Source organism: Dermacentor andersoni, chromosome 3, assembly GCF_023375885.2.
Source record: "Dermacentor andersoni chromosome 3, qqDerAnde1_hic_scaffold, whole genome shotgun sequence".
Classification (NCBI taxonomy): Eukaryota; Metazoa; Arthropoda; class Arachnida; order Ixodida; family Ixodidae; genus Dermacentor; species Dermacentor andersoni.
The window spans coordinates 203,956,598-203,975,026 of NC_092816.1; the positions used below are offsets into that span (position 1 = coordinate 203,956,598).

General features: G+C 45.3%; 1 protein-coding gene across 1 annotated transcript in view; it reads left to right on the plus strand.

The window, feature by feature from the left end:
- l(3)80Fj (lethal (3) 80Fj) overlaps positions 1-18,429 on the plus strand; it is a 378,408-nt gene that overhangs the window by 97,435 nt on the left and 262,544 nt on the right. The window contains exons 14-15 of the mRNA XM_050172680.3: positions 2,183-2,338; positions 10,535-10,627. Of these exons, the coding sequence (XP_050028637.2) occupies positions 2,183-2,338; positions 10,535-10,627 (249 nt within the window). The remainder of the gene's footprint in view (positions 1-2,182; positions 2,339-10,534; positions 10,628-18,429) is intronic.

Consider the following 18,429-nt stretch of genomic DNA (forward strand, 5'->3'; position numbering starts at 1 on the left):
ATTAATGAAATTTATGTAATTAACGAATATAAGTTGCCAAGAACAGAATGCAGGAAAAAATTGAACAAAACTTGTGCAAAACAAATATACGTTTGTATCTAAAAAGAACATTCTAAAAACATTTGTAATGTACAAAACGTTTTGCTATCTGACAGCCAGTATCTGCAAAGACAAAAATTATTCTTGAGAACTGCATGTGCTAGAAAAATTTAACTGGAAGCCGTGTGGTTGGGCGTATCATGCAGCAGAGCAGTTCCTCGATATGAAACGTAGAAAATGTTGCAAGTCTTCCAGTAAACCCTTGTTTTCTTATTTGTTTTGCTGTGATAACATTTCTTGCAATTTTGGTATGTCTCCATGTTATCTGGCTGGTGCTGAATGGCTTCAGTTGGGAGAGGAGGTGCGTCTTCAAGCGGTGCATCCTCAAGTTCTATGTTGGTTTCTGTCACCATCACTCTCAGAATCGTTCAGATCAAAAGACAGCATCCTTTTACTTGCTGCTGCTAGAGCCGTCAATAAAATCAACCATAGATGCTTCGGAATTACGAAATTTGTGATGTTATGGAGCATGGATGCTGCTTCTGGAAGCAGGCAATTTCGCTTTCAACTGTGACAGTCGCGTCTGCGAGCGTGTGCATCTTTGGAGCCCATTCACTAACTCCCTGCCAAGCAGGGAAAAAAACAGAACAAACTCCATATGAAAAATTCAGAGCCATCCCACTCTGTGAAGGTGGACGACCAGCGGAGCTGTAATAACTATAAATAAAATAAAATAAAATAAAACAAAAAACAATATAACACATGTATGCACATTATGTTTATGTGTATATGCGTTTATCTCATGACCATAGTAATTTTGGAACATAGCAGAGTGTGGGTGTAGGCCAGTAGGTTATTTATGATTTTGGGAAGTTACCGCAAGAAAACACGGGACTTAAAGAAAGGGACAGCAACGTCTTCAAGTTGTCCTTTTCTTCAAGTCCCGTGTTTTCTTGCAGTAACTTCCCAAAATCGGTAATTATGGCTTTATGGTTGCTATGATAGATGGCCATAGGCTCTGTAATGACACTGGAATGTACTTAGCGAATGTTAGGTCTATGCACAACCGATGGCACGCCGTGGAGACATTGGTCTTGGTTTAACTTTGAAGGCTGAACTTTTCCATGAGAAATGCTAAGAACTACTTTCTGTTGGGACTAGACACGTCGACGTTAAAGTTACCCGCAATGGCGATGGAATTGGGGTCCACCGGGACGATCAGCCCCAAATGTGTCGATCGTAATGTCTTCAAGGTTTGACATTCCTGGATGAACGTATATAGTGGCAACAACAATTCCGTCCCCAGTCTGTATGGCGCATGTGTTGGCACATTGCATGGCAAAGCTCTCGCCCGTCGTTGCTAAGGCATGGGTGCAACAGCCGCGCTGTCATTGTTTACGTAAATGGCAACGCATCAAACCATCATACATCATCCATCAACAGTTTTTACACACCTGGCCTCAAGCATACTGGGACATATACGCTGATACAATTTTGCCTGATGCTTAAACTGTTTTTAGCTCCATAGACGCCGCCATCGCTTTTGCCTACGCACATCAGGAAACATTGGAAACTGTAGCCTAAGACAGCTCTGCTGTAACACTAAAGTTTAGTTCCCCTACTATACGTCAAATGGCTCAGTGCAGTGTGGAAGGTTTCGAAAACAGTGTTTAAAATTCTCCTTGATGGGCTAATGATGCCCAGTGGGCATGGTAAGGAAAGAGTTAAAAAGGGTTAGAGCAGTTTCACATGGGTTTCATGCACTTGCTGTGCTGATTGAGATTTTGATGGAAATTGCCTATCCCTGTATGCGTAGCAAACATATAGCGGTATGTAAAACATGCAACAATGTCGCCCTTTTGCACACCAAGTACAGAACGTCTGTGGGATGTATGGATTTTGAGAGAAATAATTTGATTGCGAGTAAGCAATTGGCCGAAAGAACTCTGTCTCTGGCCTGCTACTCCACTTAGGGGAGGGGGAGAAGATGTCATCCACAAAAACTTGGTATTTCCCTATGGTGTACCTGAAAACGTAATTTGGCAGTGTTTCTAAGCCTTGGTTAGAATCTTGAAAATAATTCGGTTAGTGTGCTCGTGCTACAAGTGCTCCCACTTGGTTTTCGGCTCCATCATCTGCACAGGTATGCCAGGTTGCAAGCAGGTGGAGCCAATCCTAGGCCTGGTGCTCAAGGCTGTAGAGCGAGCCTTGGCACAGCCATTGCAACCGGGACCCGTCTGCGAGGGCTTGGCTGCTGCCTGTCTTCTTTTTCGCCTGCAACCTGTCGGTTCCCCATCTGGTGAGCACACATTACAAGTTGGGACACACAGCCATCACTGCCCTGCAGGCAGTGATTGGCCTTTGTGAGGATTTGTGGGTCAATGTTGTGGGTGCAGGGATGCCAATGGGGATATGCCTTGGCACTCCATGCACCACAATTGCTGTGTGCTGTATGGACTGCCAATCGCAGTCCACTTTAAGCTCTAGGAAACATCCATCCCTCCGCTGCAAGCAGAGGTCGGGTGTTTGAGCCTCAACCAGTTTGTGAAAATGCTGCTGCTGTGCCCGGTTGTTCACTTACGTTACGCTTGGTGGCAGTGGCTCACAGTAAACCTGGAAAGTGTTTATTACATTTGCAGCTGATACTTCAAGCAATCCAGCTAGCTGAAAGTAATCTGACTAAGGGATTCCTTGAAGGCATTGGCTAGATGAGTAAAGTTTCCAACTTACCAAATCGGCTACAGGCGGCCATGGCATCTGCTGCAGCAGAACATTGATGATTACCGACATGTAGTAAAGTGCCAGAGCAAGTGGCATTGGAGACTTCCTTGCTTGCTGCTCAATTGGGAATAAAGAGAGCTGAACGGGATTAGTGGAACCTGCTTGGTGTTGCTGGTGGCATTTGTATTTCCTGTGGACAGTCTGCTAGGGGACGGGAGGCTTTACCATGTGGTGAGAACAGCTGCTTTGGGAGCAGAAGGTTCCCGCAAGGCGTTCACACAGCATTTTAATGAAAGTGTGCATCTAGGAAGAAAACTTGGGAGTATTATTTGCACCAACTGCACCAGCTGAATCTGCTTGCAGTAGTATGATGCAGATCTGATGAAGAACTGGCCAAGGTATGATTGGGGTTTAGAGGAATGGGGGACATCGATGTAAATGGGAATTTCCTCATTCTGTAAACATTGCTTGTCAGTGTAGCTCCAGTCAATGTTTTCTTTGATGTAATGGAAGCTGAACTCATAGTTGAGGTTGTGAGGAAGAGTCCACTTAAAACTGGTAGCTCGACTGGGCAGTTGCACCAAAACAGGTCTCTTCTCCATGCATTTGTGCTATTGTGCACAGGCTTTAGAAGAGGCATCACTCTTGGCCAGTGTCGGGCATCTGGCCTGCTCAATGTTCATGAAATACCGTATGTGGGTGGACCTCTGGGAAGTCCTCCTGCTAGCCATAGGTAGCGACAGAGCCAGATAGGCACATCTGACAGTGAAGATTTTACCGTATTTACTTGCATAGTGATCGCACTTTTTCGTCAAAAATATTGACGCAAATTCAGGGGTGCGATCATTACGTGGGTTAAAATTCCCGCGAAAAGGAAAAAAAATTTGTTATCCCGCGTTTGCTGCGGGATGACAACAGGTCAACTAACAGTAACAGTGCAGGACACGAAAACAGAAATGGCGGCCGGCGGAGCAAGCATAATGCGAACAAGATTTTTTTTTCTTCTCGTGAGTACATTACATGCATTGAAACAGTTTCTTCGGTATCAGTAATGAATATTATTGCTAATATCTACAAGTTCGCGGCAGTAACGTAGCCATGTCCACTTTGAGGGGTCGGAAGCGGAGATGGGCACGCTTAGCTGCCAGTGACATAGAAACACATGACGGGCATGCTGTGGAAACTGCAGCATTTGTCTTCACTACTATCCTAATATGGCATGTTTCCGCTTATGGTGGGTGAATATCTTAGTGTTGGCGTATGAATAAGGTACACTTCTAACATATCGGTGTAAACGTGGCTGCTATCGTTTCCGCTCGTGGTTTGTTGCGTACCGATTAGTTCAGACAAGAAGAATCGAAAGGCGCCTTTTCTGTTGTTGACCACAACCATTATAAAGCCTACACATAATAAAGGCAAGTGCGGTTGTAGCTTTTTTTTTTTTTTTTGTCATGGAAGTGCGGAAAGTGATTAAAGGAATGATGGGGCATCTGCTTAAGAATGTTTGGTGCGTGCAGACTGCTTGATTTGCTTTGAAGAGTTGTTTGCGTAGCATTCGACAGATGGTAAGTGCTATCATTATTAGCTAGATTTGGCACACGACATGTCGCTGTGGCAAGTTCGGGGTGCGATCATTATGTGAGTAAATACGGCAGATGCAAATTTTGGGCTTAGGAGGGGCTTCATACTAGCGTGCATATCGCTTTGTAGTGTGGCTTCACGTCATCACAACACATGCTGCCGTAAAGTCAAACATGAAGTGAAAGTGGTGCTGCTGTGAAGCCACACCTAAAGGCAAAATTTGCATTTACGGTCGGGACTGATTTCAAGGTTATAGATTTTGGGAAAAAAGCCTACTTCAAAAAATATCCAGTGCGTGGGGTGCCCCCCTCCCCCTTTCCTGAGTGAGCACCTTGTCAGATACTGCCGCATGGCTCACACTGTGATATTGCCATACTGTGTAGAGCTGTATTACTTAGTGTTGCCCTGTGTTGTCCATTTATTGCTTCTGCAGTTCAGCCAGGCCTAAGTTAGAAAGGCACTTTCAACTGCTGTTGAGCCCATCAACAATGGAGTTTCAATGGCTGTTTAACTGAACAAATTCTGTTATCTGTTGCACAATGCACATCAAGATTGGTTCACTCGCGCTCTTCAGATTGCATGGTAAGATGCCGAATGAATGTTGACTTAACCCTTTGAGGGTCAATGGCGTAAATATACAGCACCGCAACCAAGTCCAAAAATGGTCGATGCCATATATTTACGGTGCCATTTGTACGTTTAAAAAGCGTGCCAATTTCCAAACTCTTTCTTTTCTGTCATGTGCTGCCACTATATGGGAATACAGGGAATGTTTTTTGCACGCCTCCCTCTCTCGGTTTTCGTTGCATGGTTTGTTTTAGCGCTAGTTCGCTCTCGCACGTCTATATACTACCGCTCGTGCATTGGCGTGCGCGCGGGCGATTTAGGCTTCTTGCGCTTGCAGAACTGATGGCTGTCTCGTTACTAATCGCTCAAAGGGTGACCGCCTGTCTCTCGCTTGTTTAATACTCATAGGGGTGCACATAGAAAGGATGCTGCCGTGCTTGCGTTTCCGTTGCTTTTTATTTATTTTTTGACACTTGCGAAAACTAATTGCCTCTGGTTGGCGATAAGATGGAGATTAGCAGAAGTTTGTCACACGTGCTTTTTTGACGGGTGCACAACCACGCAGTTTTATTGACTGCACGCACCTATGCAGTTCCATTATGCTATGGATGTACATATTAGTGCAAGAGCAGGAGCATTTGAGTCTTGCAAAATATTCTTATGTGTGCATTTTCAAGGCCTTGAACTATGTGTAGAAAAATGCATTACATTTTTAATTCTTATAAGTTTATTTCCTTCTTTATTGTTGTTATTCATGAACGAAGAGTACATATGTACCAACGCAAAATATTTTTTTCCCACTTTACGAAAAAATGCGGTAAATTTTTTGCGGAATGAGTCCCCAAGAAGAATTGGAATCTGCAATAAAAAAAATCGACCTTGGGCGGTTGCATATGGCAAAAAAATCGACCCTCAAAGGGTAAATATATATATATATATTCTATATACACATACACAGAGTGGAGCCCCGATTATACGACTTTCTCGGTATCGCAAAAAAAGCATCATAAAATGTGGGCGTTGTAAAATCCCAACATAAGTGACGCCTATAAAAATACTACTTATTTCGCGCAGTGGATTTACGAGAAACTTCAATGTAAACTACCGTATTTACTCAATTCTAAGCACCCCCTTTTTTTCACGATCGCGATGCCCAAAGTGAGGGGGGGTGCTTAGATTCGAAAAATCTAGAACGAACCCCCCCCCCCCTCCCTCTTTGCTGCAACATCACGACGAGACGGGTGCGAGAAATAACATTTTATTTTGCAAACATTCAAAAGAAAAATCTGTGCAGACAGTGAACCCACCACTTGTGTGAGATGCTCATTTACTATCACTGCCACTCGAGTTGGTCGCACCGCTTGAACCGCCGCTTGCGGTATCCCACAGCAAGTCGTCTTCCGTTCTGTCGAAGTGGTTTGGGATCGAGCATTTCTTAAATGATTTGACCACAACGTCCACTTGGACCCGCTTCCACGCGTCCGAAATCCACTTTGCCGTGGTTGATGGGGACGCTTTCTGCAGATTTCGCCGTACAGTCCGGCTGTACGGTGTACTCGCGCTGCGGACGCCGTGCCACCTCGGGACTCCGACGGCTCCGGCTCGATGACATAGTGAGCAAGCGCGCTTGACGGCCTTGGCTACACGCTCTTCCTAACAAAAAGGGGGGTGCTTAGATTTGCATACAAACTTTTTTCCCAATTTTCTCGCGAGAATAGAGGGGGGGTGCTTAGAATCGGGGAGTGCTTAGAATCGCGAAAGTACGGTACTAACATTCTCTGCAGGGCTTGGAAACCTAAATTAACAAAAAAGTAAATGCGATAAGAATTAATTCTGCAGTACAGGTACCAATCATGCTTTATTCAAACGAACCTTTACGGCACTCCACTGCCCACTGCCGCAACTCCCGCCAGCTGGCGCAAACTTTAGAAAAAGTCAGTAAGTTTCTTTTGGACCTTGTTTGATCCGTGAACCAAGAACTTTCGCTCGAGTTGGGCAACGTCCAAACGGAGGTCCTCTGTGGCGTCGCATGAACAGATGAAGTTCCGGATACCGTCTATGTGCCGTAGCACCTCGGCAAATGTGGTAGGCACAGGCACGGCGCCTGTGGCGTCGTCGTCATCCTCGTCCGATGTCGCAGAGGTGTTGGCACGAGGCAAAGCCTCCTCGATGGCGTCATCCAGCGACACCTTGCCGAAGATCGCAACGTTGTCGTCGGCCTCCACGTACTTGGGGAAGGTCGTGGTGAGGTTTAAATCCTCGAAATCGTTGACGACGAAGCCTGCATCGGACTCGAGCGACATTGAGGTTGTTGCATCCCCAGCAGAGGAGGCAGTCTCTCGCTTAAAGCCACAGTGCTTGAACAAGTTAGCGATTGTGCTTCGTGACAATGCGTTCCACGAACTGGCAATAAAATGCATAGCGTTGAGCACAGTGATCTTTTTCTCCAACTCTCTGCGCTCCATAGCTGCAAGCCGACGCTGCACTAACCGCTTCTGGTACCCTTGCCTGACGCATTTAATGATGCCGGCATCCAGCAGCTGCAGCAGGCTTGTGCAGTTGGGTGGGAAAAAAAAAAAAAACCTTTACGTTCCTCAGGCTGGACGTATCGGGTGGTAGCACGGTGTGTTGTCCACGAAAAGCAATATTTTCCTCGCCTTAGCACCCATTTTGTTATCCAGCTGCTGCAAAATATTGCTGAAGAACGAAGACGTTATCCGCACCTTTTTGTTGAAGTTGTAGCCGCACGGCAGCGTCTTCAAGTTCTTAAAGCACCATGGCTTTGTAAACTTTCCAACAATGAGCACGGGCAGCCTCTCGGAACCGTCCTTGTTAGTACAGAATAGTGCCGTCACACGCTCTTTACTATGCTTGCCACCATGACAGCTGTCACCCTAAAACGCAAGGGTTTGCTCGGGCTGCATATGGTAAAAAATACCGCTCTCATCAGCGTTGAAAACGTCGCAGGGCTTGTATGCAGCAATCATCTCCGGCAGCGACTCCATCCACTCGTTAACCGTCGAAATGTCCACAGAAGTGTTTTCTCCGCGGGAGCGGCTGTACACAATCCTGTTTTGTTTTTTAAAGCGATCCAGCCACCTGTTTGATGCCTGAAAGTCGTCAATGCCCAGACGCAATGTCACAAGGTCCGTCTTTTCTTTTAGAATGGCGCTGTCAACGTTGATCGCAGAGCTCCGTGCTTGATGCAGCCACTTGACGAGAAGTTTTTCTAACTTCTCATGCTGTCCTTCTTGTGCCGCTTTCTGCTTGGGCCCGAACTTGTTGATATTCTGCAATATCACTACTTTGTTTGCCAGGATCGTCTTAAGCGAAGATTCGGGTATATTAAAGTCCCGGGCAACGCTGGCTTTCGTGGCTCCATGCCGCTTTTCCGCTTCCTCAATAATATTCAGCTTATCGCTGAGCGACAGAACTGTCCGCTTTCGGGACATCGTGCATCGCGTTGCTCCACACAACTCAAAACCTTTGCTGAACGCTCATCGCTACGATTACAACGAAGAGCATGTGTGGTTAACCTAGGCCTCTCCAAGCTACCTTGTCGGCGATCTGCTGCTGGGAAACTGGAAGGAGAGAAACGCTTCCCCAACGTGACGAGAGGCGACGCCACCGAGAAGAGAGGGAGAAAGTGATTGTGGAGAAGAAAAAGGCGCTATTTCAGAGAGACTGAGCGAGGAAAGAGACCCGCAGCACTTTTCTTTCGTCCGCTGTTCCGTCCCGCGCTTCGCGAGGGTTGTCATATAACACGGGTCAGACGTAAAATTGCGTCGGATAACTGGGGTTTTTAATGCATTGCTTCTATGGGGACTTTGCCAGGACTGCGCTAATCCATCGTAAAACCCGGATCGTCGCAAAACTGGGGAATGTATAACTGGGGTTCCACTGTATATATATATATATATATACAGTGGAATATATATATATATATATATATATATATATATATATATATATATATATATATATATATATATATATATTGTTACGTGTGGAAAGACACAGGCGAATGATGCTATTTACACACTATTTACACTGGAGCCAGGCAGCCAGGCTGACACTCGCTCGTGCCAAGGGCACCGACCAACTTCATCGTACTCGTGGCGGCTCGTCTCTTGAGCATTGCTCAATGGTATCGTAATATATATATATATATATATATATATATATATATATATATATATATATATATACACACGCTTCAGTGTGGAAAGAAGCTATTTATTTAGTACGAAACAAAAATTGTTTAGTGTTCTAAGCATTTTTATGCACAGATTCTTCTGGGTCATTCAGCAGGAATCAAGGATTGGAGGTAGAAGTGGTTTTATTGAAGCGCTGTATGTTGCAGCAGGGCTGAACCAGGAATGCTCAATGATGGAAGGCCCCCCTCGCCCCCCCCTCATCCCCCATTCCAGAAAAGAAGAGAGGTGCTGCATTAAGACATTTAACTTGTTTTCACAGGGAACAGTTGTGGAAGGTTGTCTATTAGAACTTGTCACTTCGTTAAACACTGCCCTGAATACCTATTAGGGTAAAGTTCTTGTCTTGTAGCGAGAAGTGGTGATTTGCTGCCTGCTGCAATGGCTTGTTTTATCTGAGTACTATACAAGTCTTGACAGAGGTCATCCAAAAGGGACAATAAAGGCAAATATTAAGTCAAGATATAGTGATAGATTAGTGCTAGAGTATCTCTAAGGCACCAATATGATCACAAACGAAGCCTTAATAATCAAGAAATTGAGGGAAATGCAGTACATTAATGATTAGAAACTCTCCTGTAACATTCAAGTACTTTCCCGATGACGAAAGCACACCTCACTTAAATTCTCTCACTGGTACTGAACCACTCGTTGCAAAAAACATCTTGTATTCTAGTACAAGACGAAGTAAAATGCTACTTTTTCAGTTCTCTTTCATTTTTTAAAAAAAAGGACTAATTGAAATTACCCTTGCCAGCGTCGCGGGTTATCGAACAGTTTCGTTATTGCTATACTCCCCACCGCCCATGTTTTCGCGTGTCAGTAGTTTTGTTATTGCATAGTGCTGCACTGATTTTGCTTGCTCGCGAAACTCGCACAAACTGGAAATAGCAGAGAATTCAACTTCCATGTGATGTTGCGGGATGCCCGAACAGCCTACGCCACTTGATGAAAAAGCAGCTGCAGCGGCGAATCCACCAGTCTGTCTTCGCTCGGTACTGCCGTCTGTTGGGCACCGTTTTACTCAGCGACGGCAGCAAAGGGTGGTGATGGCATATGCAGCGTCACCACTTCACCGGTAGGGTGGCGAGATATTTGAATTGTGAAAAAGGTATTCGGACCGTTCAGATGCAATTTTCTCGTAAACGAAGTCCTGGCACGAAACAAATGTTGTGAGGTTTCTGGAATGGTATTTAAACAGTCCACATTGACTTAGTATTTACCTTTAGTGTCCCTTTAAGCCAGTGGAGCCACCAAGTTTCAATAGAAAATTCCAGAATTTGAACAGCTTGCTTTGCCACTATAATGGTTTGTTATCACGCAGTCAGTTTTAAGCACTTTAACTCATCTTGGTGTAGCATTCTGTCTTAAGTCTCATCAGTCACTAATACCTCTCCTTTTATTGCTTACAGAGAACAAGATCAAGAACATGGTTACACAACTTCTAGACCCAGAAAAGCAGCCATTCTTTGCTGACAAGTTTCTGCAGACGGCATCAGAAGATAGTAAGACAGGCCTTTTACTCATTGCTTCGCCCCAAAGAGCAGTTTGATGAACAATGGAAGCTCTGAATCATGGGACTTGTGAAGGGGCTCTGCCATTGTCGGAGCTTGGTGTGGCATTGAAGATCTTAATAGAACACTGTATTTACTCAAATATAGGCCGGCCCCCGATTCTAAGCCAACCCCCCAAAGTGCAAAGCCAGAAATAAAAAAGAAAAATGTGCTTCGAATGTAGGCCAACAAAAAAGGGAGGACAGCGTCCACAAAATGAAAACCGCATTTATTGAACATCAGCATTCCGAGCTCATTCTATGTCATCATCGCTGTTGTGGTCTGGTAAATGCCATCCTCATTGCAGCGCATGCGAAAAGCATCTCCCATTGCCTCCTCTAATGGCTGATGCTTTTCTCATTGATGCCAAAGTCCCACACGGCTTGAACGTTTGACAATGCCTCTGTGGCTATCACAACTTTCGTTTGAAAGTGGCACTATAGTGGCATCGTCTGTTTAGTGCCATTACAATAATGCCACGCTGCACGCCGATACGACACAGGCACAGAAGTCAAAATGGCAACGTAGCTCACATACTTCATTTGGCTACTGGCGTGGCTAGTGGCTGCTGTGATACTGACTTGTTTAGATGGCGCTAGCTATGGACCATATTTATCAATTTCAATTAAAACCTGGCGTGTTCTTTAAAATCCTTTGATATAAGTCGACCCTAGAGTTTGGTATACAATTATTTAAAAACACCATCGGCCTAGATACGAATAAATGCGGTAGAATATAGGTTTATCTAGCCATGATGAAATAGTATATACAGTAAAACCTCGTTAAACCATACCCGCTTAAACAATCAATCAATCAATCAATCAATCATTTATTTCAGTATCGAAGACACTTGGTGGGTACAGACAAAAAGCCATTCATCAGGCTTGACGAGGTCTGCACCCCCGAATACTGGCAGACAGGCGCATAACAAATACAGCATGCCAACATAAATAAACCGAACAGTGTACAGAAGTCAGGTGTATGTTTTTCTTTTTACCGTCCTAAATCAGCTGCTATTGTCATAAATACTAGTAAAAGACGCATAACAACAAATCATTGTGTAGAAATAAATAATAGAATAAGAAAGAAATATGCTTGAACACACGACTAGTTTTGTTTTAAAAGTAGTAAAGTCAAATCCACGACTCAGCGGCCATTGAACATAATGTGTTTTGTATGCGCATAAACCGTACCAGCTTATTGCGTACATATCGGTTAACACATAGTGTTTCCTCCCAGAGAGTGTTGTGGCGTCGTGCAAGTGAGAACTCACGTCATACCGAAACTCGGGAAAAAAAGACGCCGGGTGCTTAGCATAGAAGAAAAATTAGACGTCGTTTGTGCTATCGAATGTGACATGAATTAGTCGGCGCTGGCACGCGACATGTTTCTACTGTTGACTACGATGTGTGGCATTTGGAATGCAAAGAAGTTGCCCGGCAGCACTGCTACCACCGTGAAGATGTGTTTTGTATCCGCATAAACCGTACCAGCTTATTGCGTACGTATCGGTTAACACGTAGTGTTTCTACTTTTCCTCGCACAATCACGGTAGTGCATCGTCCCCATCGGGCGGCCTGGCAGAACAACAAGCCTCAGAGATCAGAACAATGGCCTCCAAGCGCCCTGTGCATTTGTGCGTGAAGCAACATCAACATCATTTTGGCACCATGCCGCCGTGCCAGAGCATGTTGTGGCGCCGTGCAAGCTAGGACTCTCATCATGCCGAAGCTCTGATAAAAAAACAGCAGGTGCTGAGCATAGAAGAAACGGAAGAAAAGAGATTTCGGCTATGAGGTTGAACTTTTCGCCATTGTTGTCTCTGTTGTTGCTAAGTGTCGCCTAACAACAGTGATGAGGATGACATGCAAAGCAACAGCACGGGTGATTCATGCCCAACAGTGGCAGAAGCTGTGTGTAACGTCAGCCTCATGAATGCAATCGTCGTGACGAGAACAGCACGCTGCAATGGAAAAGGCACCCTGTGACTTCTGCAGCACTAACGCCCACGGGTACAGAGAATATGCAACGCCAACAAGGAATCTGGCATGCGAGTGTTTGCCAAGAAGAGGGGGCTGGCTGAAAAACTAGTTCGCAGCTTCAGTAAGTAAGAAGCCGCTGTCGTCACTGCTAGGCCACCGCAGCATCAAATGAAAATAACTCTTTCGTCACGCGAAGTAAATAAATACTGCATGTTTTTTCCCCTTTCATCACAATCTCTCTTCTGTTTTTGACAGCTAAGTGGGCGATCTCATGCTGCTGTTTTGGTTAACAGTACTACCGTTTAGTACATACTTTTTCCGAGCTCCGGCCAACTACGGTTTAATGAGGTTTCACTCTACAAACACATTGAAACACTTGGGACCTCAATAAATCATCATTATACTGGTAACTTTACTGCAAAGATTGTGCAACATACTGCTTGAAATAGAGCAATCTATAAGCACATTGAACAAAAGCAAACATTTTAACATGCATTCAATTGTTAAATAAAGTCTATGATTTTTTTGTGTATACAGCCTAGACCATTTATAACAACTGCCTACAGTGCAGGACCGGATATAATGCAACTTTTTCTGACCACCAGTTCACTTCCCATTGAGTTTGATGTGTTAGCATACCACTTAACATGCAACTGTCCATGACAGAAGACTGCATATACTGCAGTTCCTCAGAAACCAGTGCCCATTGTGCGGTAGAGCCAGCGAGCTGAGCGAGCATACTGCTCTGCGTCGTCCACAAAAAGATCGAAGGAAGCGACGAAGTCGGAGCTTGCGAGGGAGAAGAGAAGTTTTAAGACAAGTTGGACAACAAAACAAAGTGCGTGCAGCCGCTTTCCTTTCTTTCTTTCATTTTTCCCCCCTTCTCATTGCACTCATGCCACCAACGCTGAATGCTCTGATTGGATGCATGCTTCATGTGCTGTGCCATTCAGTAAGGGTACTGGGCAGGCTCAATCACGGGGGTGGACAGCTCGCTCAGCACAGCTGCCACTCTTGCCAGTTTTGTTTGTGGTGTTTGGCGAAGCTAGAGCAGTGCATTGCCAGCATCTTGGGCCTTACTACTGGAACATGTGTTTTCACGGTCTTGTGTTCAGTCTTGCACCTCCTCCTGTCGCGCTGTGCTGCTAGCATTCCTGTGGCATCCAATTCTCTAGAAACTAGGAAATAGCAGGCTTTATCTTGGAGGTGAAGCAAAGCAGCATCAGAGACATTGAGAGTCATGTGGGGTGCGCAGAGATGCAGCGTTGCCTACACAACAGTGTCGTCACGTTGGAAGAACAGAGAGAAGGTGCAACATAAGCTGCAAGACGATTCTGGATCCCTAGCAAGGAAACTGATATGTGTGTCTAAGTATGAAGATGTTGACAGCGCTTTGTTTAGGTGGTTCAAAGAAGTGTGAGCCTGTCAGCTGTCTGATGTTTCAAGCAAAAACCACATGCTTTGCAAGCATTCAGGAGCACGATGGTTTCAAATCGTTAAGTGGATGGATTCAGCATTTTAAGGGGTGGGGGGCGGGTTTTAGAGACAAAAAAATCGCAGAAAAAATCAATATCTTTGAAACGGTATTTTCGGAGTTTCCAACTATGATTCTACCGTTTGCCAAATTTTTCGCATTCTAAGCCGTAATATAATTTTCTGACACCATCATCATCATCAGCCTGGTTATGCCCACTGTAGGGCAAAGGCCTCTCCCATACTTCTCCAACTACCCCAGTCATGTACTAATTGTGGCCATGTTGTCCCTGCAAACTTCTTAATGTTATCCGCCCACCTAACTTTCTGCCGCCCCTTGCTACGCTTCCCTTCCCTTGGAATCCAGTCCGTAACCCTTAATGACCATCGGTTATCTTCCCTCCTCATTACATGTCCTGCCCATGCCCATTCCTTTTTCTTGATTTCAACTAAGATGTCATTAACTCGCGTTTGTTCCCTCACCCAATCTGCTCTTTTCTTATCCCTTAACGTTACACCCATCATTCTTCTTTCCATAGCTCGTTGCGTAGTCCTCAATTTAAGTAGAACCCTTTTCGTAAGCCTCCAGGTTTCTGCCCTGTAGGTGAGTACTGGTAAGACACAGCTGTTATACACTTTTCTCTTGAGGATAATGGCAACCTGCTGTTCATGACCTGAGAATGCCTGCCAAATGCACCCCAGCCTATTCTTATTCTTCTGATTATTTGAGTCTCATGATCCGGATCCGTGGTCACTACCTGCCCTAAGTAAATGTATTCCCTTACCACTTCCAGTGCCTCGCTACCTATCGTAAACTGCTGTTCTCTTCTGAGACTGTTAAACATTACTTTAGGTTTCTGCAGATTAATTTTTAGACCCACCCTTCTGCTTTGCCTCTCCAGGTCAGTGAGCATGCATTGCAATTGGTCTCCTGAGTTACTAAGCAAGGCAATATCATCAGCGAATCGCAAGTTACTAAGGTATTCTCCATTAACTTTTATCCCCAATTCGTCCCACTCCAGGTCTCTGAATACCTCCTGTAAACACGCTGCGAATAGCATTGGAGAGATCGTATCTCCCTGCCTGACGACTTTCTTTATTGAGATTTTATTGCTTTCTTTATGGAGGACTATGGTGGCTGTGGAGCTGCTATAGGTATCTTTCAGTATTTTTACATATGGCTCGTCTACACCCTGATTCCGTAATGCCTCTATGACTGCTGAGGTTGCAACTGAATCAAATGCTTTTTCGTAATCAATGAAAGCTATATATAAGGGTTGGTTATATTCCGTACATTTCTCTATCACCTGATTGATAGTGTGAATATGGTCTGCTGTTGAGTAGCCTTTACAGAATCCTGCCTGGTCCTTTGGTTGACAGAAGTCTGAGGTGCTCCTGATTCTATTTGCGATTACCTTAGTAAATACTTTGTAGGCAACGGACAGTAAGCTGATCGGTCTATAATTTTTCAAGCCTTTGGCGTCCCCTTTCTTATAAATTAGGATTATGTTAGCATTCTTTCAAGATTCCGGTACGCTCGAGGTCATGAGGCATTGTGTATATAGGGTGGCCAGTCTTTCTTGAACAATCTGCCCACCATCCTTCAACAAATCTGCTGTTACCTGATCCTTCCTAGCTGCCTTCCCCCTTTGGTTAGCTCCCAAGGCTTTCTTTACTTCTTCAGGCGTTACTTGTGGCCTCTAGACTATTGTCTCTTCCGTTATCGTCGTGGGTGCCACTGGTACTGTATAAATTTCTATAGAACCCCTCAGCCACTTGAACTGTCTCATCCATATTAGTAATGATATTGCCGGCTTTGTCTCTTAACGCATACATCTGATTCTTGCCTATTCCTAGTTTCTTCTTCACTGCTTTTAGGCTTCCTCCGTTCCTGAGAGCTTGTTCAATTCTATCTATATTATAGTTCCTTATGTCAGCTGTCTTATGCTTGTTGATTAACTTCGAAAATTCTGCCAGTTCTATTATAGCTGTAGGGTTAGAGGCTTTCATACATTGGCGTTTCTTAATCAGATCTTTCTTCTCCTGCGATAGCTTACTGGTATCCTGTCTAACGGAGTTACCACCGACTTCTATTGCACACTCCTTAATGATGCCCATAAGATTGTCGTTCATTACTTCAACACTAAGGTCCCCTTCCCGAGTTAAAGCCGTATACCTGTTCTGTAGCTTGATCCGGAATTCCTCTAGTTTCCCTCTTACCGCTAACTCACTGATTGGCTTCTTATGTACCAGTTTCTTCCATTCCCTCCGTAAGTCTAGGCTAATTCGAGTTCTTACCATCCTATGGTCACTGCAACGCACCTTGCCGAGCACGTCCACATCTTGTATGATGCCAGGGTTAGCGCAGAGTATGAAGTCTATTTCATTTCTAGTCTCGCCATTTGGGCTCCTCCACGTCCACTTTTGGCTAACCCGCTTGCAGAAGAAGGTATTCATTATCTCCATATTATTCTGTTCTGCAAACTCTACTAATAACTCTCCCCTGCTATTCCTAGAGCCTATGCCATATTCCCCCACTGACTTGTCTCCAGCTTTCTTCTTGCCTACCCTGGCATTGAAGTCGACCATCAATATGGTGTATTTTGTTTTGACTTAACCCATCGCCGATTCCACGTCTTCATAAAAGCTTTCAACTTCCTGGTCATCATGACTGGATGTAGGGGCGTAGACCTGTACGACCTTCAATTTGTACCTCTTATTAAGTTTCACAACAAGACCTGCCACCCTCTTGTTAATGCTATAGAATTCCTGTAAGTTACCAGCTATATCATTATTGATCGGGAATCCGACTCCTAGTTCTCGTCTCTCCGCTAAGCCTTGGTAGCACAGGATGTGCCCGCTTTCTAGCACTATATACGCTTCTTTTGTCCTCCTAACCCCACTGAGCCCTATTATATCCCATTTACTGCCCTCTAATTCCTCCAATAGCACTGCTAGACTCGCCTCACTAGATGACGTTCTAGCGTTAAACGTTGCCAGCTTCAGATTCCAATGGCGGCCTGTCCGGAGCCAGGGATTCTTAGCACCCTCTGCTGCGTCGCAGGTCTGACCGCCGCCGTGATGAGTTGCTTCGCGGCTGCTGAGGACTGAGGGCCGGGGTTTCATTGTTGTATTCATATAGGAGGTTGACACCAATGTGGCACCAATGACACCAACGACACCATTGGTGTTTCTGACACCAATGTGGGCTAAATATGTGCCAAAGTTTCGGTAAAAGAGTGCTTTTCCCATGGCGCGTGATGGCCCCTGCAGTCGTTCGGTCGTGCCTACCCATATATCGTTTGAAAGAGCAGTCTCTCGCTTCATTTTCCCACCACCACCGGCTCCGTCCATTTGACAGGGAAAAAATTCCGCCTCAAAAAGGAAACCCAATGCGTGCTGTAATTGGTCGACAAAGGCACGTGACCCTCAGCTGGCCATACCATTGACTAGACTGGCGTCATCTGCATCACTCCGCGGCCGCTCTGCATAAGCTGTGTGTACCAACAATGTTTCCCACCCTGGCAGCGATGTCGACCTCAACTCCGAAGTTCGCTACGAAGTTAAAATTTAGAAAAAGAAAAGGAAGAGAAAGTCGGCTTCTGCGGACCAAACATTTGCACTGTCTTGGGCTTCGTTGCTGGCATCGCGTGCAGCAAAGAATTTGCGAAAAAAAAAAGTTGAGAAAATAATCTAAAAGATAGCTCAAGGGGATGAGCAGCTTGCATGCAGGCGTCTGTTGAAGCGGACAGAGCAAGGGGCAACAACGATGCAAGCGTGGCGGGTGCGGCATTGAAGGGAGCAGGCGCCGCCGCCGCCGCCCGCACAGCAGCGATAGGCAGGCGCGCTTTAGCTTGCGAGGTTTGAACGCGCTGCTCCAGCCAATCAGCCTACTGTACCTACATATGCCGACATCGCCGCAATGTCTACACTTACAACCATGCCTGGGACCAAATCTTCTGCGTACATATCCGTGGCTTCAGTATCTGTGCAGGTTCGTCCTCAACCTTCCTACCCTGCTTGGCGTCCTACCCGTCCTCTTTGTTATTACTGCGGATACCGAGGACACATTTCCCGGTTCTGCCGACAGTGCCAACAGGGCGAGAAGCATATTTACGTTCCTCAAGAATGCTCCGATGCCCGTGTACCTATGACTTAGCAGCGGATGACATACCCACCTTCGTCGCAGCGTTCGCCATCTCCCCCATATGCAGATGATATTCCTTCCACCAACTGCTCATCTTGGTGCCGCTCAGTGTCCCCACTTCGGCCCGCCTCACAAGCCCCTGACTTCCGCTT